The sequence below is a fragment of the Nyctereutes procyonoides genome, unplaced genomic scaffold (genome assembly GCF_905146905.1).
Source record: "Nyctereutes procyonoides isolate TBG_1078 unplaced genomic scaffold, NYPRO_anot_genome, whole genome shotgun sequence".
NCBI classification, from domain to species: domain Eukaryota; kingdom Metazoa; phylum Chordata; class Mammalia; order Carnivora; family Canidae; genus Nyctereutes; species Nyctereutes procyonoides.
This window is the reverse complement of record NW_026575133.1, coordinates 55,005,108-55,032,128: the sequence shown is the minus strand read 5'-3', so window position 1 is coordinate 55,032,128 and position 27,021 is coordinate 55,005,108. Positions and strand designations below refer to the sequence as shown.

The following is a 27,021-nucleotide window of genomic DNA, read 5'->3' as shown; positions in this document are numbered from 1 at the left end:
GTGATGGCTACTTGTCATTTTTTTTTTTGACTACCAAACATCTACAACTTTGTCCTACATTTGAAAAATTCTAAGTGGACATCTGTCATTCAGAGATGCACGATGTCCTTCAAAGATCTCTTCTCTGCTTTCATAGTTCTCACATTTTGAGTTCTGCTTTCTCAAGCTAGACTCCACAAATACCATGCTTCCTGGACTTCCTTAATGCTGATCATATGACGTGGGCTCTGCGAGTTAACCTTCTGGGCTGAGATTTGGGTATGGAATGAACAACTTAAAGCAACAGATATGCCAGCTGGAACTTTCTTCCAGCAAGGGCAGTAGTAAAAGGATCTGGTTTTTCTGGGAAGGATAATATGGAGCTTCTGCAGTATAGTCCTGTATACTCAGTATGGATGGAGAGGGGCACAATGGTGGCTTTGTAAAAATTGTACCATGACATGGTTTTCTCTTCACTGGTGCTCTTCACTGAGAAAGCTTAGTATTGCACATGCTTTAAAAAAAAAACAAACAACATATATTGAAGGTACATTCAGAGATGACAGGCAATAAATGGATAACTGACAAGATGGCTACCATCCAAGTTCAAAAGAATTTGATTTCAAAATCCTGTGATTTGCCTAATTACCACATCAGTTCAGTTCATAGCACTGATGGGAAAGAAATGAGACTCTAAGGACTGAGAAGCGTCCCACAGCAAATACCAGGAAGCAGGGGAAGATGTTTCTCTTTCTCTAGCTGATGAACTTGTTTCTGCCTTAGCTAAAATCCTACAACAGCCTCACCTGAAGGATTTATCATGAGCCAGGTAAGCCAACTTTCTTCATGCCCCACCCTAACCCTCTCATTACCTCTAGACTTGAACCAGGGTTAGGTCTCCACATGTCCCAGCAGACAGATTCCAGAGACAATCCTGGGAGAAGACACAGACACACCCCAAATCTACAAGATTCTGCTCATTGATGTCTGCAAGTTGGTGGTCATGCACAGAAATGGATTGTCAAGGGTGCTTGCGTGGCTGAGTAGGTCAAGCGTCTGCCTTTGGCTTCAGGTCATCCTCCCAGTGTTCTGAGATTGAGCTCCATATAGGGCTTCCTGCTCAGTGAGGGGTCTGCTTCTCCCTTTATCCCTCACCCTGTTAATGCTCTTTCTCTCAAGTAAATAAATAAAAGCTTTTAAAAAAAAATGTAGATTGTCAAGGTACTAGACCAAGAAGAGGAGTTGAAATAAGATTTGGCAGACTGATGGGGGTATACTTCTTAGAAATTTTGGTGTAGTCTACATGTTTAAATAGCCGGGAATGTGTATGTCAGAGCTCTCCAGGGAAATACAACAAGAGTTCAGAATCTGAAGGCCTGAGAATGGGAGATAAGAGCCAGTGGTGTAAGTCCTGGTCTGAGTCTGAAAATTGGTGTCTAAAGGCAGGAGAAAAATGGAGGTCCCAGCTCAAGCAGATAAAACAAATTACCTTTCTTCCACCTTTTTGTTTGATTCAGGCCCTCAACAGATTGGATGGTGCTCAACTACATCGGGGGAGGGCGATCCTCTTGACTTCATCTACTGATTCAAATGCTAATCTCTTCCAGAGACACCCTCAGAGACATGCCCAGAAAGAATGTTTTAGCAGCTATGTGGGCATCCCTTAATCTAGCCAAGTTGACACATAAAATTAATCATCACAGGGGTGCCTAGGTGGCTCAGTTGGTTAAGTGTCTGCCTTTGGCTTAGGTCATAATCTCAGGGTCCTCATATCAAGCGCTGAGTTGGGCTCCCTGCTCAGCAGGGAATCTGCTTCTCCCTCTGCCTCTGCACACCTCAACTCATGCTGTCTCAGATAAATGTTTATCTTAGATATTGTCTCTCAGATAAATAAATTAAAAAAAAAGATTAACCATCACAGAGTGGTATTCACAGTTTGTTCAATGGTAGCCCATGCAAAGTTACTAGAAGACACCAGAAATTAGTATAGAGAAAGGGAACACTTGGGAAATAGAAATGTTGGAATGGAATTTTCTATGTACGATACTCCACCTTCTTCCTAATGTAAGAGAACTCTTGAGACACTCCTCCAAGGCCTTGAGAAATACATTGGTGTGGGAGGACTATCATCTTGATTACAGGGGCCATGGGAAGTGGTTTGGACCTTGGGTGATGATACTTGAGTTAAGGAAACCTCTCAGAACATAACATATCATGGTTAGTCTTGAGAGGAAGAATCAAGAAGAAGCCTCCTAAACAAAGAAGCCTCCTAAATAAAATCCATTGCATATCGCTGGGAGAATCACAAGGGTTAGAACCACCACCAAAGACCATAATCATGCAGGGACCTTTGATTACCACCAAACTTTACCTAAGATGGATGGGTCTTAAAGAATGTCAATTCTTCATTGTAACTTGATTAGGTGATTCTAGCTATAGATGCCATTCCTGATGTGATCCCTACTGCTGCCATTGCCAAATGCCCAGCTCCCCAACAGCAGTGCCAAATCCTGAGCTCTAGATAGGGTGCTCACATCCAGAGGCTTAAATTAGTCACTTGGTGGCAAGCCAGTTACATTGAAATCCTCCCATAATGGAGAGGGCAGCAGTTTTTCTTTTATGGACTAGGTGCTTCTTCTGGAGAATGGGTGAAGGGGATAGCTATAAACACCAGCTCTAACCTAATGATCTTTTATAACAGTGAGGGTGGTGCCAGCCAACATTTTCTTCCTTACTTGGTTAATTTATTTTATTTTCTGCCCACCCCATTACTTTATACACAGTATACTTTTGATGAACTTTATGATTTACTCTATAGGAAACAGAATTTCCAGATGGCATTGTGTCAGGATGAGAGCAAGGATGGGCATTGCACAGAGAGGCTAGATACCGAGCTGGATGGAGTAACTGATGAGCCTAGAGATATGGGATTAGAACGAGCACTTTTTGTCTGTGAGGAATGGCTGCCTGATGTTAGTGCACTATATGTGTTTTCTTAGATTCTGTGTTTGTCTAGTTGGCAACTATTACTCACAGGGCCAAACTAATGGCCACAGTGTTTGCATCATCCCTGGGATCCAGTTTTCATGGAGGTACAAAAATCATATTACAGGGACGCCTGGGTGGCTCCGTGGTTGAGAGTCTGCCTTCGGCTCAGGGCATGATCCTGGGTCCGGGATCAAGTCCGGCATCGGGTTCCCTGCAAAGAGCCTGTTTCTTCCTCTATTTGTGTCTCTGCTTCTCTCTCTGTGTCTCTCATGAATAAATAAATAAAATCTTAAAAAAAATTGTACAAACTCTCTAACCAACCCTGAGTCAACATCCCCAATCACTTCCTTTGTCTCTCACACACCAAGCCAACACTCCCCTGTACAAAAGAACCCCACAGCCAGATACTGGACAACTAGAGACTGTCCACTATCCAACTGTACCCACAGCCTCCCACTATCCAACTGTAAGCTGCTCACTCTGGCCTGCCTTGCCTCTCTTGAAGAAACTCTAATAAATACTCTGGGCGATGCTCTCTCTTTAGGCTTCTCTGCCCCCTGGCTGGCCCTGGTGTCTCCCTGTGTGGCTTGCATGGCACACTGTGGTTTTTATTTCTAAAGACCTGTAAGTATTAACTTCTTCCTTTATGACAATCATTCTGAGTCTACACATCTTGCCAAACTGAATCAAAACAAATTCCAGGGACAACTTTTAGAACAGTTACATGTAAGCATTTTTTTCCAAGGTGTAATTATGGCAAGTTGGGTGTGCATGATGTTAGGAGCCCAAAAGCTGGATTTGGGGGCACTTTTTAGCATTTAAACTCATTTCAGATATTTTGGAAATGTTCCCATCTTGAAGGTCACAGAGCCCACTTTCCCCAAGGAGCTCAAAACATTGGATTCCTACTTCCTCAACCTTCCTTGCACCTCATTCATGGGCACATGCTTAATCAGATGCATCTGTCCCGAACTTTGTATTGGGGGCTAGTGACACAAGGAAGCAGGGATAGAGGAGAATTAATTTTGGCGGCAGCAGGAATGGCTGGTTTCCAGGGACAGCAGTGACAGCAGTACCAGTAACAGATGTTGCAAGGTTTTCCATCCAGTTCTACATCAACAGGGCCTATCGTGCAGGTTAATGGCTTGTGATTTTGGCTGGTCTGGCAGATGTCCCACTAGTTCTTAGTTCCTCACCTGTGCCCTAAGCGGGTTCTCCAGCTTTCTAAGTGTTTCTTTGAACTACCCATTGTCCTTTAATAAAATCTGATTCTGCTTAAATTCATTAACAGGTTTTTATTACTTACAGCCAAGAACCCTAGTTGATGTAAACTATGGTTATTTCCTTCCTTACACACACACACATACATACACCCCTCAATATGAAAGTACATATGGTGAAATATTAACATTTGTTAATTTGAGATAGTGAGAATATAGGTGTTTAGTGAATTCTTTTGTATTTAATGTCTTTTAATTTTCTCAGAAGATAATACTAGCAATCACATGCATATGTGTAAATGCACATGTATATTTATACACACATACTTACACATATATATAATGTATTATTTCACTGTTCTAGTCCTTTATACTAACTCATTCACTCCCCACAACAAGCCTGTGTAGTAGGAACCAGTAGTCACATCTTCCTTTTACAAGAAAACTGAGGCACAGAAAGCTCTAGAAACCTACCCAAAACTACACAGCTTTCTTTGAAGTATAATTGACACATAATATTATATTGGTTTTAGGTGTACCACGTAATAATTTGACAATTATATACATTACAAAATACCACAATAAGTGTAGTTACCATCTGTTACCATATAAAGTTATTACAAAATAATTGAGTATATGCCCTATGGTACTTTACATCCCTGTGACTTATTTTATAACTGGAAGTTTATCCCTTTTAATGCCCTTCACCTATTTGACCCATCCCCCACCCCACCCCTCTGTCAACCACCAGTTTCTTTTCTGTATTTATAAGTCTGTTTCTGTTTGGTTTTCTATTTGCTTGTTCATCTGTTTTGTTTTTTAGATTCCACGTATAAGTGAGATCATACGGTGTTCATCTTTGTCTGACTTATTTCATTTAGCATTATACCCTCTAGCTCCATCTATGTTGTGAATGTCGAGATTTCATTCTTTTTTTTAATTTATTTATTTGTTTATTTATTTATGATAGTCACACACACACACACACACACAGAGAGAGAGAGAGAGAGAGAGAGGCAGAGACACAGGCAGAGGGAAAAGCAGGCTCCATGCACCGGGAGCCCGATGTGGGATTCGATCCCGGGACTCCAGGATCGCGCCCTGAGCCAAAGGCAGGCGCTAAACTGCTGCGCCACCCAGGGATCCCGAGATTTCATTCTTTTTTATGGCTGAGTAATATTCCATCATATGTGTATATCTCATCTTTTTTTTATCAATTCATCCTCTAATGGACACTGAGAGTGCTTCCATTTCTTAGCTACTATAAATAATGCTGCATAGGGGTGCATAGATCTTCTCCAATTAGTGTTTTCATTTTTTCCCAGAAATATCCAGAAGTAGAATTACTAGATTGTAGGGTATTTCTATTTTTAATATTTTGGGGAAACACCATACTCTTTTCCACAGTGGCTGCATTTTACATTCTTACCAACAGTGCATAGAGTTCCTTTTTCTCCATATCCTTGCCAACACTTGTTATTTCTTGTCTTTTTTATTCTAGCCATACTGACAGGTGTGAGGTTTTGGTTTGCATTTCCCTGATGATGAGTGATGTTGAACGTCTTTTTTTTTTAAGATTATTTATTTATTTATTCATGAGAGACACAGAGAGAAAGAGAGAGAGAGAGGCAGAGACACAGGCAGAGGGAGAAGCAGGCTCCATGCAGGGAGCCCAATGTGGGACTCGATCCTAGGTCTCCAGGATCACACCCTGGGCTGAAGGCGGCGCTAAACTGCTGAACCACCCAGGGATCCCGATGTTGAGCATCTTTTGACGTGTCTATTGGCCATTCAGATGTCTTCTCTGAAAATATTTCTATTTGATTCTTCTGCCCATTTTTAATCAGATTATTTATGAGGGCTGTTTTTTTTTCTGAGTTCTTTATATATCTTGGATCTCCTTAACAGATATATCATTTGTAAATATCTTCTCTCATTTAGTGGGTTGCCTTTTCGTTTGGTTGATGATTTCCTTCACTGTGCAAAAGACCACCCAGCTTTTAAGGAGCAAAGCCAGACTTCAAACCTTGGCAGTTATACTTGGGGCACTTTGCTTTTAACAAAATAAGGGAGATGAGAAAACAAGTAGCTTGGTATAGGGGGCAGACCTCGAAGAGTGTTTTCAAGATGGAAAATGAGCTTATTTATGGGCTGAGGAAAAGGATCAAGCAGGAGGAGTGGTGAAGATAAGAGAAAGCCTGGGGATATTTAGTAGATAGGGTTTCTATCAAGATCACAGAGGCCAAGCTTCACCGTACAGGGAAGAGGAACAAGATTCCTGGTGAGACAGGAGGCAAGAGGTCGGTTTACGGTTTGGAGGATGGCCTTGCTTCTCTGGGAAACCAAAGGCAAACTCACTGGCAAGAAAGCTGAGGAGGTGACAGGCAAGCTGCAGCCAAACCAGGTGGCAGCATGAGTGTCCCGTTGGTCCTATGGACAGCTGGCTGGGGGAGAGAGGTTTTCCTCCAGAGGAGAAAAGGAAGGAGAGATCCATAGGCTGGCTGACTCAGGGCTTTGTCTTCAGTCGTATTCTACTTGAAATTATACTGCTCTCTTGATACACAGACCCAGGACCCAGGAGATCCCCCACTTTGAGGTCAGGGGGTCCAGGCAGTGATCCCAGAGCACACAATCTTTCAGAGCAAAGAAAAAAGCACCTTAATAACTGGACAGAGGGAAAGCAAATCTGTTGTCTGTCCCCACTGGACACAGACTGAATAGTCACAGGCTCCTCCTCCCCTCCAGAGAGGGTGTGTGTGTGTGTGTGTGTGTGTGTGTGTGTGTGTGTGTGTGTTAAAGAGAGAGAGAGACGGAAAGAGAGACGGGGAGGGAGAGAGAGAGAGAGAGAATGAGAGCATGAGTCTGTGTGCTTGCCAAGCCAGCAGTCCCTCTTGTGGACTGGCTTGGCTTTCACTTGCAGAAGCCTTTGTGCCAGGCTCTCCATGACACCCTCCTCTGTAGTACCTGCATGAAGCCTCTCTGAATGACAGAGCTGGGAGCCCCAGGCAGAGTGACCTGTCTGCAGAACTTGTGCAGCCCTCTCCAGGAAGCCTACTCGACTCTCAGAGTCAGGTCACCCTCATCTGCCAAGGAGTGTCCTGCTCCAGCATCTGTTGGACCATAAAATGAAGTCACCGAGCTCTGCCTTGCACCTGCCTTTCTATTTGGGGGGTACTTTTGTTGACTGACTAGGATTTCCAAACCAGGCTGGCTCTGTGTTCTTTCAAAGACCTCTCTTCTTCTGTGGCCACAGAAGGTAAGAAAGGTGCTCTCAAAGCTTGTGTCAGGGGATGTGGGGGTGGGAACATTGTGTGTGTGGGGAGAGATCAAGGGGATACTAGCAGATTGGTGGCTTCTGGGTACTTTAGGAGGGGAGTATGTCAGAGTGCTGGAAGTCACCTGCTCATAGAAAAAAATTCATCTTCTGATTATCCCTGCCAGGGCTGTTCAGAGCCTAGTGATGCTCAACTCCTTCCACTGATGGTAGCTCAGTCTCAGGAGCTAGTGGCTTTTCTTATTAAGTCTGCTTCTATGTCTTTATCACTACTATTCTTTCATTTATCTATTCATGAAATAAACATTCTATATCCTTTAGTAAAGACTAACAGACATCAATAGTATATACTGACTTGGGAGGTAGCAAGTTCTTCATTGCTGGGGTTTTCTGAGGCTGAAATTTGTTGGAGAGGATTCCTACATCGGCTGATGTGCTAATCCAGATGACCTTTAAGATTCCATATGACCTTGAGGTGTTAAGCTTCTGTGATTGATCAATTTATTGAGCAGAGCAGATATACAAGCTAGAAATATGCTCTCTCTCCCCTAAGCACCTGGAATGAAATTATTTGGAAGAAGAAACAGTATCATTTCCTCTTATCAAGGGACTTCTTTGGGATATTGACAGTTGGGACAGAGTTGGGACTCTCATATGGGGGAGTGGGGGACAGGGTGCTGGATGGCAGAGACGGGCTGGCAGGATCTAAGCAGGCTTTCTGGAGAAGGTGATGCTTGTAAAAATAATAGAACATGGCCTGGTGGGTGGAAAGATGAAAATCAGCTGCAGTAGGAAGATGGACAAAGAGGCCAAATTACCTTGACTTACGGAACCAGGAATCAGGAGGTTGGGGTGGGGATGGAGGGTGATCTGGTCACCCAAGTGTGTCAGCAGCAATAGTGGGGATGTTGGTGTCTGAGCCCTTAAATACAGTGTCTTTGGGGTAGGTTTCCATGTGCATCCCATTCACCCGCTTTACAAACAGGGACATCACCTCACAGCCATCCTCTCCCCCAAACCTGCAATCCAGCAGCTTAAAGGATCAAAGGGTCCCAGGTTCTTTCTCTTTTAATATCTTTCTTAGGTGGAAGGTAACTCTAATTACTGTCAATTACCCGGGATAATTTCTCCTGTGGTTTCCAGTGACAAAGTAATGAAATTACCGTTGTGGGCTAATTACAAAGGAGGCAAATTTGAGGCATCTTGTAGGAATACATCCTCTAGAATCAATGGACTTTTATTCTTTTAAAAGATTTTATTTATTTATTCATGAGAGACACACAGAGAGAGGCAGAGACATAGGCAGAGGGAAAAGCAGGCTCCCTGCGGAGAGACTGATGCAGGACTTGGTCCCAGGACCCCAGGATCACACCCTGAGCCAGAGGCAGACTCTTAACCACTGAGCCACCCAGGTGCCCCTCGATTGACTTCCATTTGCACGTTCTTACAGAGGGCCCAGCACCTCTCTGGTTGGTTCTTTTATGATGCAATTTCAGCATGCTTGGGGAAAAAAAATCTTTTATTTAGTGCACTTGACTGAGAGGTGAAACAAGTCATAGCCTTGGGATTTGTGGCCATGATATGGGTTAGAAGGAGGAGGGAGTCCTCATCTGCATGGAGAGGAAATTCCTAGAACCCTGGATCCAGGCAAACACGGCTTTGGGGTGGCACAGCTTTCTCTTCTCACCACTCATCTGCCACCAACCTCAGTACTGATAGTGGCTTAGCAGTGCAGTCAATAGTGCCAGGATCTATAGAACACATGGAAGTATGGACCAAGTTGCCCATACAAATTGCCCTTCTAGTTGGTGGCGCTGGGTAAAAGTTCAGCATATTATATAGTTTGGAAGCTGAAGACTTGAGTTTGAATCCCAACTGTGTCGATTTTGAACCATACATTCCTGATCAAATCTTTTCTTGCATTAGTATTTTTTTTTACATATGTGAAAGAGATAAAAAAAAATCTCTTCCACTTACCCTTCTGGGGTGATATGAGGCTCAAATGAGATCAAAAGTGTGAAAATACCTTGTAAACCTTAAAACTACAAAGTGCAAGTTTTCTTAAAAAGATTTGGGCGCTATCATCAAAGGGGACCCCGGCATCCTCTTTCCCTGCACTTGCCCTTCTTATTCTGTCACAGCTAACTCAAAGCAGTGAATCTTCAGGATATGTCCTGGTGGAGAGGAACAATTGAATTTTATAGCTCTTCTTCATTTTAACAAGCAAATGAAACTTCTAGATGATGGAGATGGTGTCAGGTAATAATTTGTCACTGACATCTCAGGTCAATTAGGGAGGCATGGGACACGTGAGATTCCTGTGTCATCCAGGGTAGAGAATGAAAGAGAGAAGAGGAACCAGAAAAGGAGTCCTTTGATTGTCAGGTTTTGAATGAATGTAGAAAGGTTAAAAAAAAAAAAACCCACAAAAAAACCCTATAAAAACCCACCTGTTCTGCAGCTTCCCCTGGGTGTTAATGAAATTTGTCTCTGTTGTCAACACCAGGATCTATCTCCAAAATCAACTCAACTCAACTCAACTCAAGCCTCTCTCGGGTGCTTATACAACATCAGATTCAACGAAGAGCTTCCCAGTGTGAGGAGTTGTAAAAAGCACGGGACACCTCTGGAACTTGGGATGTCTCTGCATGGCTTTGAAACAAATGGGACTAAATGAATAAAGTCATGCCTCGTAGCAGGGGTGGATGAGCAGATTAGAATTTTTCTTCCATCCTTTCTTCTCTACTGTGTCTCCCTCAAGGCCACATGTTCTCAATTCTTTGAGCTTAATGCCTGGCATATTATTGGCTCTATAATGGAAGAGGAAGTGGAAAGATGAATGAAAGCATAAATAATCAGATTATGGGAACAAGTATTCAATGTCATCTTGCTCCCTAAACTAAGCCATAAGCCTGGGTATCCTTCATAGATTCTTCTAGAACCCTCTTTCACTCCTGCGTAACATTCATGGGTGACCCTACATACCTAGAACCCATAAAGCAAACCCCTGTTATTATGGTCTGTGCTTGGGGCTGAGATAACAGGTGGATGAGACACAGTCCCCATCCACAAAGAGCTCACAGTAGTGACTTCTGCTTCTCTTCCCAAACCCCTGTCAACTTTTGTCTCCACTTTGGAGCCCATGTGAGGAATTCAGTGCTAGGATCTATTTTCTGTTCTCCTTTTTGTCTCAGCCCTAAGGTGATTCCCAGGAACACAGCTGACTTTTTTGGGGGGGCAGGGGGGGTGAGTTTTGAGTATTTATTACCTAATTTTTTCTCAAGTCATTTTTTTATTGTAGCGGAATATACGTAATTTACTCTTTTAACCATTTTTAATTGTACTGTTTAGTGACATGAAGAATCTTCACTTAATTGTGCAACCATCACTTCCATCCATCTCCAGAGCTTTGCACTTTCCCCAACCAAAATTCTGACCCCATTAAACACTATCTCCCCACTCCCTACCTCTTCCCAGCCTTTGGCAGCCACTATTCTGTTTTATCCATTTGACTACTCTTAGGTAGTCAAATAAGTGAAGCATAATATTTGCACTTTGGTTTATTATTATTTATTATTTGGCTTATTTCACTTAGCATACTGTCTTTAAGGTTCAGCTATGTCCATAGACATATTAGATTTTTTTCCTTTTTAAGGTTAAATAATACTTCACTGTATGTATACAACACATTCATTTATCCACTTGCCCACTGATGGGTATTTGGGTTGCTTCCACCTTTTTCACAGTGACTTTGATGACTTGCACTCCATGCAGATGGAGAAAAGGAGTCCTTTTAAAAAACGCTTTTTAATTGAAATTTTAGGTAGTTAACATACAGTGCAGTATTCATTTCTGGAGTAGAATTCAGTGATTCATCACTTACATACAACACTCAGTGCTAGAAGAATGGAATCTTCAATCTACACATATTTGGGGGATGAGAGCCACTTCCCCCATTCCCACCGTGAGATGGAGGGAGGCACATAAGACACCAGCAGATGTCACCACTCAATTAAAAATACTTTATAATAATATTTAGTAGCTAGTACATGCTTATGGTACAAAGTTTGGAAAATATAGCAAAGTGTCAAAAAGAAGTAAGAATTGCCTCTAATGTCCACACCCGGAGATAACACAGGTGATCTGTATATACACAGAAAAAAGGATTGGAAAAGAGCAGTTAGGTTGTCTTTGTCCACTGGGGCTGCTATAACAAAAAATAGCACAGATTGGGTGGCTTATAAACAGACATTCATTTCTTACCACTCTGGAGGCTGGAGAGTCTAGGACCAAGGTGCTGGCAGATTGGGTGTTTGATAGGAGCCTACTTCCTGGTTCAGAGATGATGCTTTCTCCCTATGTCCTCACATGGTAGAAGCAGGGAGGAAGCCCTCTGGGGTCTCTTTGATAAGAACACTGATCCCATTCATGAGGGCTCCACCCTCAAGACCCAATTACCTCCCAAAGCCCCCCACCTCCTAATACCATCACATCAGGGAGTAAGGTTTCAAGATATGAATTTACTGGCAGAGGGGACTACGAACATTCAGTCTATAGTACTGGTAATAATAGCTTTCTCTGGAAATAAATTAGCTGTGCTTGTTTCTCCTTGAGTCTGCTTTAGGAAGCCCCCAGGAGGCAGTCTCTGTACCTGCAAGGGTATGAGCCCCCAGACCCAGTCACCACAACCCATGTGTGCCCGGGAGCTAGAGAAGCAAAGGCAGCACACAGACCTCATGCATGTGCGTGATGCGCAGGGAGATGTTAGTTCACGTACATATAAAGCCTCACTCCCATTAGAGAGCTCCTAATAATTAGGCTCCAGAATTTGTGGTTTGGACAGAAGCAGCTCTAGAGGGAGTTTGTATTGAGACAGCAAATCTATGGAGGAAGCTTCTCATTGCCAGGATCCCCTGCTCCACCCCCACCCCACCCCCCGCCATGGGCCCCTGGAGGGCCCCCTGGGAGAGCTGTGGGCTGTTCTTTCTAGTCCCCAGAGAAGCCACTGGGGACTACCAGCCTTTTCCACCTGCCCTTTGGGGTTTTGGGGGGGCTGGGAAGAAATGCAGAACCCCTGAGTGAGGTAGGAGCCCCCAACCAAGGAAATGTGGGCCAAGCGTGAGGTGTGATGTGGCACTGAGGGTGAGGGTGGCTGGTGGTCAGGGGCCAGATTCTCCCGAAAGGCACCAGAGATCAATGTAATTGTCAATTTCTCATGAGTCTTTGAGTTGAAACCTGAGAAAATCAACACAGGATGGCCTTTCTTCCCAAACACACCCTGGAAAAGCCTATTAAAATAAGTACATTCCAACATCCTGAAATTCACATGGAACCCTTCCCACACCCCCTCTTCCTCTAGTTGGGCTCAAACCACCAATGCTCGAGGCCATGGGGTCTTTGGGCCCCAATAACTGTAGCAGTCACCACTTCCCCTACCCAGGTCCCTGCACTTCTCAGGAGCTGTAGTGGGCACGATCCCATTTGCTCCCTCCCTGCACCCATCCTCAGGGGTTGGCAGGGCAGAGAGTGTGCTATCCTTAACCATAGATAAGACAAAACTCCAGAGGGTTTGAGTGCCCTGTCCAAACCCTGAGTCACTGAGTGTATTTTGGCAGGACTCAGAGCCACATTCACAAACTCCGGGAGGGCAGCTGGGGTGGTGTGACAGGTTTGAGGAGAGATGGAACACCAGTGATGGAATCACTGCTCTAAGACTAGGGACAGAGTGTGCTGGCGGATGTGAAGGAAGCAGATAGAAGAGGTTTCGTGACTCCTCCACTAATAATAATTCAGATTCCCCTCACACAGTTGGAGATTACATTTTAACATCCCTCTCACTCATATTCTTTTTTCTTTTTAAATTGTGGTAAAATATGCATGACCTAAAAATTTACCGTTAGTGACATTCAAAATGTGCAAACAGCGCGGCTATCTAGTTCCAGAATATTCTCATCATCCAAAAAGAAAGCCCATGCCCATCATCTGTATTGAGAGTCAGCGCCCGGTCCTGAGGACATGGCTGGTGCCGGACACAGAGTCTGCATTTGATACATGCAACGTGTACCTGAACCTGAGACATCCCCACTCTGCCAATAAGAAGTGTTGTTAAAAAGAAAAAAGTGCTAATTTGAATATGTAAACTTTTTAGGGTAATATTTAATGTTTTTTTCTATTAACAGATCTTATAAATCACCTACTATATGTATTAATACATTAACTTAAAAATGTGGCTTTTCTCCAACTCCCCTTGTTACAAAACATTGAACACTCACTCCAGCCTTTGACATTAGTGTTATTCTTGCCACAAGAACCATATTCACATTCTGGCCTTTGTCATTGTCCCTACTGTCTAAAGAAAGTTGGCTAATTTTTTTTATTAATCCATAAGGTATTTATTTTTTTAATAATAACTCTTTTGAGGTACAGTTCACGTTACTATAAAATTCATTCTTTGAAAATGGACATTTTGGTGAATTTTAGTATATTCACAGATTTGTACAATGGACACCACTTTATCACTGCAGAAGATTTTGATCACCCCAAAAAGAAACCCTGTATCAGTGATCACTCCCTTTTCTCCCTCCCCCCCCACCCAGCCCCTGCAACTGCTAATCTGCTCTCTGCCTCCGGAGTTTTATCTATTTCAAATATTTCATATACATTGAATCATATAATGTATGGTTTTTATGTTTCTGGCATCTTCCACTTTGCATGTTTTCAAGGTTCATCCATGCTATAGCAGGTGTCAACACTTTATTCCTTTTTATGACCCAGGCTTCCATTGTATGAACATACCATCTGTTGTGTGTTTGCTCATCGGCTGACTGGCATTTGGGTGCTTCCAATTTGGGCTATTGTGAATAACACCTGAAGTCTTCTACTGACCATCCTTTGCAGTATGGTCATCTCTGTTTTAGAAATGCAGCTCCGAGTCCAGAACAATGGGGACTTCATTCTCAGCTTGTACCCACTCTGTCCAGCGGGTCAGGGCTTATCTGAGGGCACAGTACCTGGTTGATGCCAGAGGAAGAGGAAGATGTTAGTTGCTCAGTTAAGCCAGGGAGAGCCCAAAGCCCTCAACTCCTGGGAGGCCTGTTGGCTCCCCTTTCATAGCTCTGTAACATGTGAGAAACAAACAACCTGAGTCCTTCTCCATGGCATGACCCTAAGACTCTTTCTATGGCTTGTTCAGGTTCCACAGTGAGAGGAGCTGTGCGGAATCCAGTGGGAGCTCTGCTGTGTCAGCACCTGGAAGCCTTACTAGGGAAGCAGGTCCAAGCCCCAACCCACAGCAAAGCCCCAGCCTGCCCTCCTTCTGATGTCCAGGGGAAGCCAGACCCCGGTCCACTGAAGCCATGGGCTCCTCCCACTCTGCAGTCCTATCCATGACACAGCTTGGTCTGTGGTGGCTCCTTCTGACCCCAGCAGGTGAGTGGGTATCATCACTAGGACATCACGTCACACCTGTGGGCTCCCATGCAGCATGGAGGAGACTCCTGCAGGTGGGCTCCCAGCAACTGCCAGGGAACTTCCAGTAGCTCATTCTGCAGTGAGAAGGTGACTGGGTGCTCACAGCTCTGGGCGCGTCACCTTGAACGTCCGCCAGCTTCACGGTTGTTTATCTGCAGAGTGTGAACCTGCCCGGCTGTTGTGAGGAGCACATGAAATGAAAGTCTGTGACTAGCACCTGGGATGCAGTAGGCGCTCGATACATGGCAACTATTGTTAATGTGTTTTTCTGGGTTTTAGCACAGTAACCTTGGCTTGCTCAGGCAGCAGAAGCACGCAGGGTGAAACTGTTTGCAAAACATGGTGAAAAATGGTCTTGAGCGATTCATCAATTTTGGGACACTTGGCCCGGTTGATAAGAAGGAGCAAAAGCCAGTGGTTTGAGCAAAAATGGGGGGGATGCCTGAAGTGGCAGAGGATTTTGTGGTTGGCATTAGCCAGTGGTTCATTGACAAGTGGATGGGAATGAAAGGCTCACTGAGATTCATGAAGCCCTTCTCTCTGCTGCTCACCCCATACCGACCAAGTATCTCCCCCATACTGCTGTCCCTTGGGGCTCCTCAGTTCAAGGCTGCATCTTTTCTCCAGGTCTGGCGTCCTCTCCACTCCACTGCCTCTTCCTTCCTCTCTAGCTCTTACTTCCTTGCCTTTGTATCTAATAGTCACAGAGTAATGGCCATTTCTTGAGCTCTAAGCGTGCACTGCTTGCTTCATTAAGCTCCATTATACACTCTTATATTCAATCCTCAACAGTGTTTTGAGATAGGTTCTGGATAGCGCCCCCAATTTTACAGATGAGGACACTGAGATTGAGTGGTTCTGATTTGGTGGGAGAGGGACCAGAGCACCCACCACCATGGACTCCCAGAGACCCCACTCTTCCTTCCTGTTCACAGGGTCAGCACAGCGAGCCTCCCATACCCAAGCTGAGGACCGCCTCTTCAAACACCTCTTTAAGGGTTACAACCGCTGGGCGCGGCCAGTGCCCAACACCTCGGATGTGGTGATCGTGCGCTTTGGGCTGTCTATTGCCCAACTCATCGATGTGGTGCGCCTGTCCCCCCATGCTTCTCCCCCTTGGGATCATCCCCCAGACCACAGGTCCCTTTGCTGAGTCCCTCTTCCCTCCCTTCCCAGCTTCAGTTCTCCTCCTTCCCACTCTCCCAGCCCTGCAGCCCCTCCTGATAGGGCCTTGATTGGCAGCAGTGGGCTGTCTAGGAGCTCTGTGTGTTCTATTTGACATGAACCCCAAGGATCCAAGGGGCCCCTGTGATCCTGAAGAATTCGAGTAAGTGTGGCAGTGTCAGAAGAGGGTGGCAGGCTGGGCTGGGCTTGGGGTGTCATGTAAGAGGTTCTTCTGGTGAGTAGGGGCCCTGCATCAGCCCAACCCACTCTATATTGTTAGGGGTGGGGGCTGGCTCCATCACAATATTGTTCTTAATCTCTCTACTGATCAGGATGAGAAGAACCAGATGATGACCACCAACGTCTGGCTAAAGCAGGTGAGAGCATCTTCCCTGGTTGAGGCAAGAGTAGGGGTGGGAGGCCACTGACCCCAGACACTCCCAGGAACTGTCTCACAAACAGTGGGATTCTGGATTCATGTTTCAAGTAAGCGTTGCCACTTGGGACATTCCCAAAGCCGGCCGATTGCAGACTGCTTCTCATAGGGGCAGTACCGCGAGACTGTGAGTCCAGCACCTGAGAATGTCACCTACAACCTAGTCATCCCCTTTTGGGGAGAGGCATTTCCTGCATGCTGGCTATTGTGTTTGCAGATCTGCTCATTCTGAGTAGTCACTGAAAACCCATGGGAGGTTTCATTCTGCCCATCTTACAGCTGAGGAAAGCCTGAAGCCGGGTACGGTTCAGCTAGAAAAGGGGGGGCCCTCGGTGTGCTCAACTTGGAACCCCAGGCTCCTTCTGCACGAGAATGCCGGGTGTTCCGTGTCTATGCTGCCTAACAAACTACCCTGGAACGTAATGGCCTAAGCAACATTGTCAACTCTCATAGTTTTGTGGCCAGGAGTTTGGATGCCTTCTCCACATTGCATGGCAACTAGTGGTGTTATTTGGTGCTATTTAACCTTTGGCTGGTGTGCTCTGGAGGATCTAAGATAGCTTCACTCATGTCCATTCCTTAGCAGGGATGTCTGGAAGCTGGGCCCACTTGGCCCCTTCACCCTCTTGAGGCATACTGACTCTCTTCATGAGTTCTCTCCAGCACACAGTTGGATGCCTCCCCTGGAGGGTCAGGGACCCCAGAGCAAGGGTCCCAAGAGACAGGAAATGAAACTGCTGGTTTCTTAATGTCTGGAAGCCGCCTCCCGGCCTAGCATCACTTCTGGCAAAGAATGTATCCCTTTTTGATGTACTATTGTTGGGGGCATAGGCTATATTACAGCCTGAGTATATTCCTTCCCACTTTACCCCCTCATGCTCTGCCCAGCCGCTCCCCAGGCGGAAGTAGAGGTGGTGGGGGAACATGAGAAAGAGGAACTAGCCCTCTGCCTACTTTCCCCCCACTACTCCCTCTTCCTGCCCCACTGGTAACCTGATCATCTCCTATCTCAGAGGTTGGCACTCAGAAAACCACAATGGTCAAAATTTTTATTGACATCTCTATTTTGAGTCTTTTGAATGAACACCTTACTTTCCCTGGCCCCAGGGCTCTCTACTGGCCATTTAGCTTACAATGGAATGCTTAGGTGATACATGTGGACGGGACCCCTCTGACACTGTTCCCCTTGCAGCTGCGAGGGGGTACATGGCCCATCTTTACAGATGTACAAATTGAGGCCCTAGCAGTAAGGGACTTGGGAAGCCACACAGTCCTTCAGTGCAGGGGCCAGACCTAGAACCTGGCTTGCCATAACTGTCCCCACAAGCAGGTCACCTTGGCCTTCAGGGTTGGGGTGGGGAGCAGAGGAAGGAGCCCCGGAGAAGGAGTCATGCCAACCAGCACTGCCTCTGCCTACCCTGTGATGCAAGTCACGTAACCTATCACGGTCTCATTTCCTCATCTTTTAAATGGGAACAGTATAATCTGTTGCCTGCATTGGCAACCCATTGTCAATGACAGTAACCCATGGGTGTAGATACCCTCCAAATAGTGATTGAGTCTGAAAGCTTGACAGATGATGGACTAGGGGGAAGAGGATGCATTTATGAAGACCAATCTCAAAATTGTTCATCCACATCCTGAGAAGTCCTGACAATTTTACAAACTTTTTAAACCTTCCTTATTTTGCAACCCTGGCTCCTCTATGCACCTAAGACTTCCCCTACAGGTGAGCGGACAATACTGCTCCAAGACCGGTGTCTTCCCAAGTATGGTTTGGGCACCGATGGCAGTGTTTCGTGAGATGGTATTACTTGCTTTGCTAATCTTTTTGTAATAGTCTTCTATTTATGTTTTAGTGGATATTTTCAAATGCTCCTGATTTTCTAGTTTAGGTCAGTGATGTCAAATTTCAAAATTTATGTAATTTTAAAAATAGCCAACTTAAAGGAAAATACCAAGTACATGATGATACAGGTAGAGCACATGTATTGGTAAAAAGTATCAAACTGGGACTTGGGTGCTTGAAGCTTGGGAACCACTGAGCTAGACCAGTGCTTTTGTTCTCATGTACCTGCTTCCTGAAAATGCTCTTATTTCCCTTCACTCCTTCCTGGATTCCTACCAGGTTGATACCTTGTGTAAATGTTACACCACTATCCTTAGACGGAAAAAGGCATCATGCAGGGGATTTACCTTTACTAGAGTGTATAATTGGACTATTTTAGTGAAGATGTACACAAGCAAAATGGCCCCTGGAATGAGGTCAGGCTTGGAGTCAGGGAGGCCAGGATTCAAATACCAGTGCTGCCACTTACTAGCAGCGTACCCTCCATACATCACTTTCCTCACCCTAACCCGTGGGATTGTTGTGCGGATTAGAAAGAATCATCTATAAGAGCCTGTAACAAAACTGGGTTCATAAACATAGTAGCTATTATTTTAATTGTGAAAAGCCCCTGGGAGCAAAGGACAGCCTTTTGTGTTGACCCCAATCATTATCTTCTGGTTGTTTCTTTCAGGTCCAGAAAGGATGTGGGAAGCCCTCCCAGAAATAGAAACAGACTCCGTTAGAGGGAGGAGGCATTGTTTTCATTGCTCAGCTACACACTGACTGAGCATTTACCCGGGGCGTGGTGCTAGGGTGCCAGAATTGAACCAGCTGTTGTCCCTGGCTTCGTGGAGCTTACAGTGGCATTAAATAAATACATAGGCAAATCCACATTGGTCACCACTTGTGATAATGCCAAAGAGGAACATTATAGTAATACAAACCTGGTTTTGAGAAGGATTCACTTGGACCAGCAGCTGGCAGCAAGCCTGGGACCCAGAGCATCCCCTCCCTGCTGGGCCTCCCAGGGGGTGCTCTGGAGCACAGTTTGGAAGTCACTGTGGACTCCCCAGTCTCAGCTGCATAACCCGGGAGGGGATGCTTTCACTTCTCTGTCCTCAGTTTCTTTACCCATTAAAATGGGGAAATACTCCCCTGTTCAGCATCCCTCCGCAGCTCTCCCATGGAGGCTCTTCCTAGACAGAGGGTGTAAGAAATCCTTTGTAAACTGTAAGGCACTAAAAAACCTTGTTCCTACAAGTGGATGAGGTTGTTCTCTGGGGTCATCCTGCTAGGGCAGCAGAACGAGGACCAGAGGTGGGGCTAGGATGACCTGTGGTCCAGGTGTGTCCAGGATTCTGAGTATTAGAGTTGGGGAAAAGCAGGGGGTTGGTTCTCACAGGCTGGACTCCCAATCTCCAGCTCAGAGCCCAGTCTCGGCCTCACAGCCCTTTCTCTTCCATGTGGTTAAGGGAGACACTTGGGGTGCTCCCAAAGCCAGCTGCCAGGGGGTCCCCAGGCGGCCTTAGGTGTACCCCAAGGACCGGTTCTGACACGACTCCCCTCCCCACGCACAGGAGTGGACCGACTACAAATTGCACTGGAACCCGGCCGATTTCGGCAACATCACATCCCTCCGGGTCCCTTCGGAGATGATCTGGATCCCTGACATTGTCCTCTATAACAAGTAGGAAGCCCGGGGTCCAGGAGGCCCCTGGGAGGGGTGGGTAGAGCAAAGCTGCGCTGGGTTGGACCTGGGAGGTGCCCCCTTGTGTCTCGCTTCCTTGCCTCCCTCTCAACTCCTTCATTGCTCATCCTCACCCCTCCACCTCTCCTCTTGATTCATTTCTTTCTTTTGTTTTGTGCTTTCACTCATACACCAAAATTTACTGAGTACCCACTCTGAATTAGTGCACGGTACTGTACTCCTGGCACACGGATTTGCCAACACTGAGTAGTATCTGAAAAATGTGGCTGGTGCAGGCCCTGGAAACACTGCCTAAGAGTTGGCAGTTTGCAGGATGGCAGTCCTGTTGGAGCAGGTAAACGGCCACCCCAGGGGAAGGGAGGACAGCCTCAAGGGAGCAAACTCACTTGGTATGGGTATGTTTTTTAAACTTGTATTATTTATAGCTTCCTTGCATTAAGACCAAAAGAGCCATCTTTGAACATAATGATGAGAAGCTAATAAAAGGCAGGGGAGTGGAAAGAGAGTCCCGGTGAACACCAACAGCACAATATTTGTAAAAAGAAGATATAGAGATCCAGTCTTTCATTTGTGTGTTTGGTGTCAGGTAATTGTTCATTTAAAAATCAGAACTTAAAAGATGTTTGGCATTATGCTTGTCTAACAGTGTTTTCTGACCTGGGGTTCTAAGGAGCACCAGTTCTCCAAGATATGAATAGGTGTGAAAAGCAGTCGTGTGATCAAATAACTTTGGATAATAACATTGTATGTTGTGAAGTCCCCTACCCCGGCCCCAGTCCTTTGAAAATGTTAGCACAAGACAGCATTTTCAATGTTGCTGGAAGCTCTCCTGCCAAGAGACCTATGTAGTCTGGGCCTTCTCAATTCATTTGACCCGAATTTGGAAGAGCTATATTTAAACAATAAGATAAAGGGGGATAGATCCACTTTGGAGTTCCGGAATCTTCAGATAGGTCAAAGGGGAATACAAGGACCCCTTCACACCGCCCAATCCTGGTGAGACCCAAAGCCCTTTGCCCTGAGCCATGTCCACAAGCACACATTCAGCACAGATTACCAGAAGGTCTAAGCCTGGTGTTGGCTCCTGTCACTGGACTAACAGACCCCTGGACAAGCACCCAGGATCCTTCTAGTTCCTGTTCCCTTTGTGTCTGGGAGAAATCAGGAGCAAAGTCCCAGCATCAGATATGACCTGAAGTTTGAGATTGTCCAGAAAGCTTCGATCAAGTGTTCCCTGATTAAAACAGGACATTCTTTTGATAGGATGAAAGTCCAAAACCAATTCTTGCTGACGTTTAAAGAAGGGTCTCCTCTATCCAGACTGTCCACTCTAGGCTAAACAGGGAGGGTCGAGGAATTTGCACCTTTCCTCAAAATGGGGTACCTGTTGCCATCTAGTGGTAATTCTGTGTGGTGGCAAAAAAAATTCAACTTCTACACTGACCCGTTTCTTACTGTCCACCGAGTTTCCTGTTTCCAACCTTCTCTTTTAAAGTTTCCCATTTCCCAATCTCTAGCCTGGGATTTCTCCATGGGAAAGAGCCAATCTTCCCCTGTATTCTTCTGGTTCCCTTGCCTTTAAGGAATTGTGCCCTTAAACACTAGGGCGTGGAGCCACAGCACCACCTCCCCAGGGAATCGGACTCAGGCTCTCAGCAAGCCCCATGGAATGGTCACTGTCCTTCCAGTGTTCCCAGAGCCCTGGTGGACTCTTGGATGCCTAGTCCCATGATGCCACAGTGTCATCTCCCACCACCCCTTCTTATGCCCTGCACCTGCCCCAGCCCAAGGACCCACTGTGAGTCCTGTCTTTCTGCTCTGTTCCGCCCGCTGCTCTGCACTAGTAGGCTCTCCACTCCGTCTCACCACCAATCCTACTGGCAACTCTCAGGGTGACCCTGCTTACTCCAGCCAAAAGGGAGGTCCACCCCCACCGCCCCGCCCCACCCTCAATGGGTTTTGGGGAGTACTGTTGCCAGCTTGCCTGCCTCCCTTGTGTTACAGGCATTTGGGACTACATCGCATTTCTTCACGATTCTTTGAGGGCAGGCCTGTGTCTCCCATTCCATCCCCCACAGCTCCTGCCCAGGCCCTAGGGGATGAGGCTGGTGCAGAAATGCCCAGTAAGTGGATGGAGCCAAGGAGGTATCTCCCTTCACCAGCAAAGGTGTTAGGTCTCTTCTGAGCAACTAAGGGTCCCAGGTGGGAAAGATGCGACCCCCTCTGCAGATGAGGGCCTGGCTCACTATCTGCTGGGGGGAGAAAATATAATCACCCTAAAATATTAAAGGAATACAAACAGGCCATAAGACTACATGTTCCATGCATTTATAAATATGTAAAAAATTATATACATGATCAGTGTGTTGATCAAATACATATGATATATATAACATCAGAATGTTAATAGCGATGTTTTTTTGAATTCTTGGTATTTTCCTATATTCTTCAAAATCCCCGCTTTAAAAGATAGCATTTGAAAGACAACTCGGGCAGCTCTAGATATGTGTGTGCCGGGAGAGCCTCATACCTTCGTGTAAATCAACCTGGCCGGGCCCGGCTTCCTTACTGGGGGTCCCCCACAGCTGGCCATCTGGAGCAGCCTGGCGTGGGTGGGCAGGTGGGCTGTGCTGGCTCCCCCAGCTCCTCTCCTCTCCCCAGTGCAGATGGGGAGTTTGCCGTGACCCACATGACCAAGGCCCACCTCTTCTCCACGGGCACCGTGCACTGGGTGCCCCCCGCCATCTACAAGAGCTCCTGCAGCATCGACGTCACCTTCTTCCCCTTCGACCAGCAGAACTGCAAGATGAAGTTCGGCTCCTGGACCTATGACAAGGCCAAGATCGACCTGGAGCAGATGGAGCAGATGGTGGACCTGAAGGACTACTGGGAGAGCGGCGAGTGGGCCATCGTCAACGCCACCGGCACTTACAACACCAAGAAGTATGACTGCTGTGCCGAGATCTACCCCGATGTCACCTACTACTTTGTCATCCGGCGCCTGCCTCTCTTCTACACCATCAACCTCATCATCCCCTGCCTGCTCATCTCCTGCCTCACCGTGCTCGTCTTCTACCTGCCCTCGGACTGCGGCGAGAAGATCACGCTCTGCATCTCCGTGCTGCTCTCGCTCACCGTCTTCCTCCTGCTCATCACTGACATCATCCCCTCCACCTCCCTGGTCATCCCGCTCATCGGCGAGTACCTGCTCTTCACCATGATCTTCGTCACGCTCTCTATCGTCATCACGGTCTTTGTCCTCAACGTCCACCACCGCTCCCCCAGCACCCACACTATGCCCCGCTGGGTGCGGGTGGCTTTTCTGGGCTGTGTGCCCCGGTGGCTCTTGATGAACCGGCCCTTGCCCCCCTTGGAGCCCCACGACCCCCCGGATCTGAAGCCCAGCTCCTCTTATCACTGGCTGGAGACCAACGTGGATGCGGAGGAGAGGGAGGAGGAAGGGGAGGAGGAAGAGGAAGATAGATGGGTGTGGGCGGCTCATTCATCCCCGGCCGTGGGTGCCCTCTGCAGCCATGGCGGTCTGCACCAAAGGGCCTCAGGTCCCAGGGCGGAAGCCCAGCTGCAGGAGGGTGGGCTTCTGCTGTCACCTCGCATACAGAAGGCTCTGGAAGGTGTGCACTACATTGCTGATCACCTGCGATCTGAGGATGCTGACTCTTCAGTGAGTTGGGGACGGGAGAGGGGCTCTTCCTCTTGGTGACCACCTCTCATCCCGAGGTGATAGTGTAGACAGACCATCTAGTCTTCTCCATGAGGACCTGTTTCCCTCAGTTGTGGCCCTTGGGAGTCTGGACTAAACTGTGATAAAGTCTAGCTGGCAAGTGACAGACTAGCGGCCCAGAATGCCCAGCTAAGGCTAACTGGGGAACAGCAAGTCAGAGAGGGAGGGATTTCGGGTGCTGAAAGTCCCCGTGCCATCCTTATCACCATTGCCCTACAGGTGGTGGGGAAGGGGACAGAGGGAGGCGGAGGGACTATTGTCCAATGATAAATCAGATAAATCATGCCGCTGCTTCCGCATCCTTCCTCCTTTGTCCTGATGGTTTCCCCCCAATCCTATTTGTTTCTGGGCTCTGGGCATTTTGTGGAATTCACTATTCATCCACAAACCCTGGGGAACTTTGGTTGTACCAGGTGAACTCTCCCCGCCACCGCCCCGGTGCCTCCTGTGCCTGGTATTATTAGGTCAGCAGGCCACTGCTTAGGATCACAGATGTCTTCTTATCCACCTAGGGAAGGATGGAAGGCCAGATGGTTACTAGCGGTGGCCTTGTTGAGTGGATAAAAAAATCATTATATCTAATCTGGGGGCAGGTAGGAATCCAGACCTGCTTGCTTGGCTGTAAACCCAAATTCCACAAAGCACACTGCCCCCCCTTGACTGTCCCAACCTTCCTTGGGCCACACGTACCCTCACCTACCTCCTCCTCTCTGTCTCCTGCAATGGGTGTGGGATTGGGAAGGGAGGCAACATAGGGGCAAAGTCTTCACCATTTTGTAACTGCTGGGTGTTGTCTATTTTTTTAATTTTTATAAAGAGAGAGAGTATGTGAAAGAGAGCACTAGTAGGGTAGAGGGAGAGGGAGAAATAAGCTGACTCGCCGCTGAGCAGGGAGCCAGTCACAGGGCTTGATTCCAGGACCCTGAGATCATGACCTGAGCCCTAAAGGCAGACACTGAACTGACTAAGCCACCCGGGTGCCCCTGCTAGGAGTTGAGTTTAAATCACTGCAGGCCACCTGGGAAAGTCCATGCCCCTTGGTGGTTCTAGAACCACCTTAGCCCCCTTTAGCTGGAACTTGAAAGTCTTTGGAAAGGCTCTGGGTCACGTCATAAGGGTGAAATAGGGCAGAGTTCATTAGGAGAGGCTTGTTGGAGTCTTGAGACAACCTTAGCTTCCCAAGGTTTCAGTGCGGCCACTGCTGCCCCCAGAGGCTGTGCCCAGGTGGGATGCTTCCCCTTTCCCAATGGGCCTCTGTCACTGTGAGCCCATTTCTACTTGCAGGTGAAGGAAGACTGGAAGTATGTGGCCATGGTCATTGATAGGATATTCCTCTGGTTGTTTATCATCGTCTGCTTCCTGGGGACCATTGGACTCTTTCTTCCTCCATTCCTGGCTGGAATGATCTGATTTCCTGTTCCTTGCTTTGACACAAAGGTGGCACTACTGACATCTGTAACCACTGCCTCCTTCAGAGTACACCTATGGAGTCAACGACATCTGACTGCAGGTGCTTCTCTGTGGAGTCCCTACACTGGCCTAGTCATCGAAGACTCCTTGGGTCACTTAATTCACTTGACGTTATTGTACTGCATGCAGAGAATCTGCTGGGCACAGAGCCCTGTTTTAGGTGCTGAGGAATGAAGAAATAAGGAACTTGCTCTGCAGAAGTTTTCGATATGATGGTGACAATATGAAGCCCTGTAGGATTCTCCTGCAGGGGCCAATGAAGACACTGGGTAACAGGAGGAGCAAGCAGGATGATCCAGGGGGTAGAGGACCTCAAAAAATGGGTGTATGGGGGGGGAGAAGAGAGGGTGCCCCAGGGGGTAGAAGGTCTGTGACCAACATTTTGGATTCAGGAATGAGCCTGAGGTGTCTAGGAGAACAGGCAGGGTGAGCTAGGGCTCCTGTGTGGGAGCCGCGGGAGGAGTTTGGAAAGGCAGGTTAGGGTGTCTTCAAACCATACAGAATAAAGTTCAGAGTCTAATCCTGAGGGTCTAACAATGGTAAAGACTCCCCTGGAAAGAGAGAAGGGGTAAGCAGGGCCACATGGGGTAGAGGCACATGTCAGAACTGCACGGTGGAAGAATGTGTGGTTGGATGCAGGTAGTTGGGCCATCCCACCCTTCTGGAAACTTATTTGAAGCCCTGGCTTTCTCTCACCTTCCTTTCTGCAAACTGGCTCAGTGCCAGCTGGTCCCAAGAGGTTTGGCCATGCTGCAGTCCCTACCATCTGTCCTTGAATGCACATTGGCAAACCAGGAAGATACCCAGGGCCATCCTTGACTCAAGTTTGCAGCTTGCTCCTCCCTCCGGTCCATAGGGCAGGTGGTGGCCAGCACACAGGATGTTTGCACAGAGTGAATGAAAAGAAGCCACTGGATGGCTTTGCACCTTGACTGCTGTGTAAATGCAGAAGCTGTAGGACTGCTTCCCTTCCAGCCCGGCCTCCTGGTCCTTCCTGAAGTCCTGTGATGGCTTCTGAGCTGCTCTGTATAGCCCTGGATTCCTTGCACCTTGGAATCCAACAATGCACAGCCCTCAGCCACATGCTGGAGGCAGGAGGAGCTCCTGACCGGGGATCAGGCCTCACCCCTGCCTGTCCAGCCCTCTGAGCACAGAACCTCAGCAGCTAATAGATGCGGACATCAGCTCTCCAGATAGTATGGGGACCCTGGATAGGAAGCTGAGTAGGACGAACTTCCGGTTTCCCTTTAGCCTTTGGGGTACCCCACTCGACCCTCCCTGACAGACACAGATGAAACCTGCAACACCTGGCCCAGACCCCCAGTTCTCAGTTCTTCCCAAGACCCCCACATGGTGACTCATGTGGTTTCTGTCTCCCCCACAGCTCCTCCCAACTTCCCTTCCCCATCCTGGCTCTCCCAGACCTTATCTCCTGGTGCAGTGATGTTCCCTCATGCTATTCCATCTCCTATCCCTCTTGCATGTGAGTAAACAGATGAAATAAAGCTGAGGCCGATGCTCATTCAGCTGTGGGACCCTTCCTTAGCATCCCTAGCACCATTCAAGCCCTGCTGGAGCCCCAGATGTTTGCACGCCAGCTGAGAGGGTGCCATTGGCATTCCTCATGTGGACCTGGAGGGTCTGCCCTGGGTCCCCACTGGAAAGTCACCCTTCAGTCAGGTGCAGGGATGAAGGGGCTGGAGCACACACCTGACCTTACTGCCCCTGTGTCACCACAC

At 47.1% G+C, this 27,021-nt stretch overlaps 1 protein-coding gene across 3 annotated transcripts; it reads left to right on the top strand.

Moving 5' to 3' along the window:
- The first annotated feature begins 678 nt into the window (after nt 1-678).
- Nucleotides 679-25,576, top strand: CHRNA2 (cholinergic receptor nicotinic alpha 2 subunit). Of its 3 annotated transcripts, none has more exons than XM_055300021.1 (7): nt 679-808; nt 14,654-14,889; nt 15,867-16,018; nt 16,428-16,472; nt 19,940-20,049; nt 22,732-23,752; nt 25,097-25,576. In XM_055300021.1, exons 2-7 carry the CDS (start codon nt 14,817-14,819, stop codon nt 25,220-25,222), a joined length of 1,527 nt encoding a protein of 508 aa, XP_055155996.1. In that variant the 5' UTR covers nt 679-808; nt 14,654-14,816; the 3' UTR covers nt 25,223-25,576. The 3 variants fall into 3 exon arrangements, with proteins under 3 accessions (XP_055155996.1, XP_055155997.1, XP_055155998.1); XM_055300022.1 differs by lacking the exon at nt 679-808 and adding an exon at nt 7,287-7,443; XM_055300023.1 differs by lacking the exons at nt 679-808; nt 14,654-14,889 and having other exon boundaries at nt 15,940-16,258.
- The last annotated feature ends 1,445 nt before the right edge of the window (nt 25,577-27,021 follow it).

Excerpts from the sequence above, each read along its gene's own strand:
- CHRNA2 (XM_055300021.1), top strand. The coding sequence starts at position 14,817 with ATGGGCTCCTCCCACTCTGCAGTCCTATCCATGACACAGCTTGGTCTG. Across the intron at positions 14,890-15,866 it reads GCTCCTTCTGACCCCAGCAG|GGTCAGCACAGCGAGCCTCC; the intron begins GTGAGTGGGTAT and ends TCCTGTTCACAG. Across the intron at positions 16,473-19,939 it reads CCAACGTCTGGCTAAAGCAG|GAGTGGACCGACTACAAATT; the intron begins GTGAGAGCATCT and ends CCCCACGCACAG.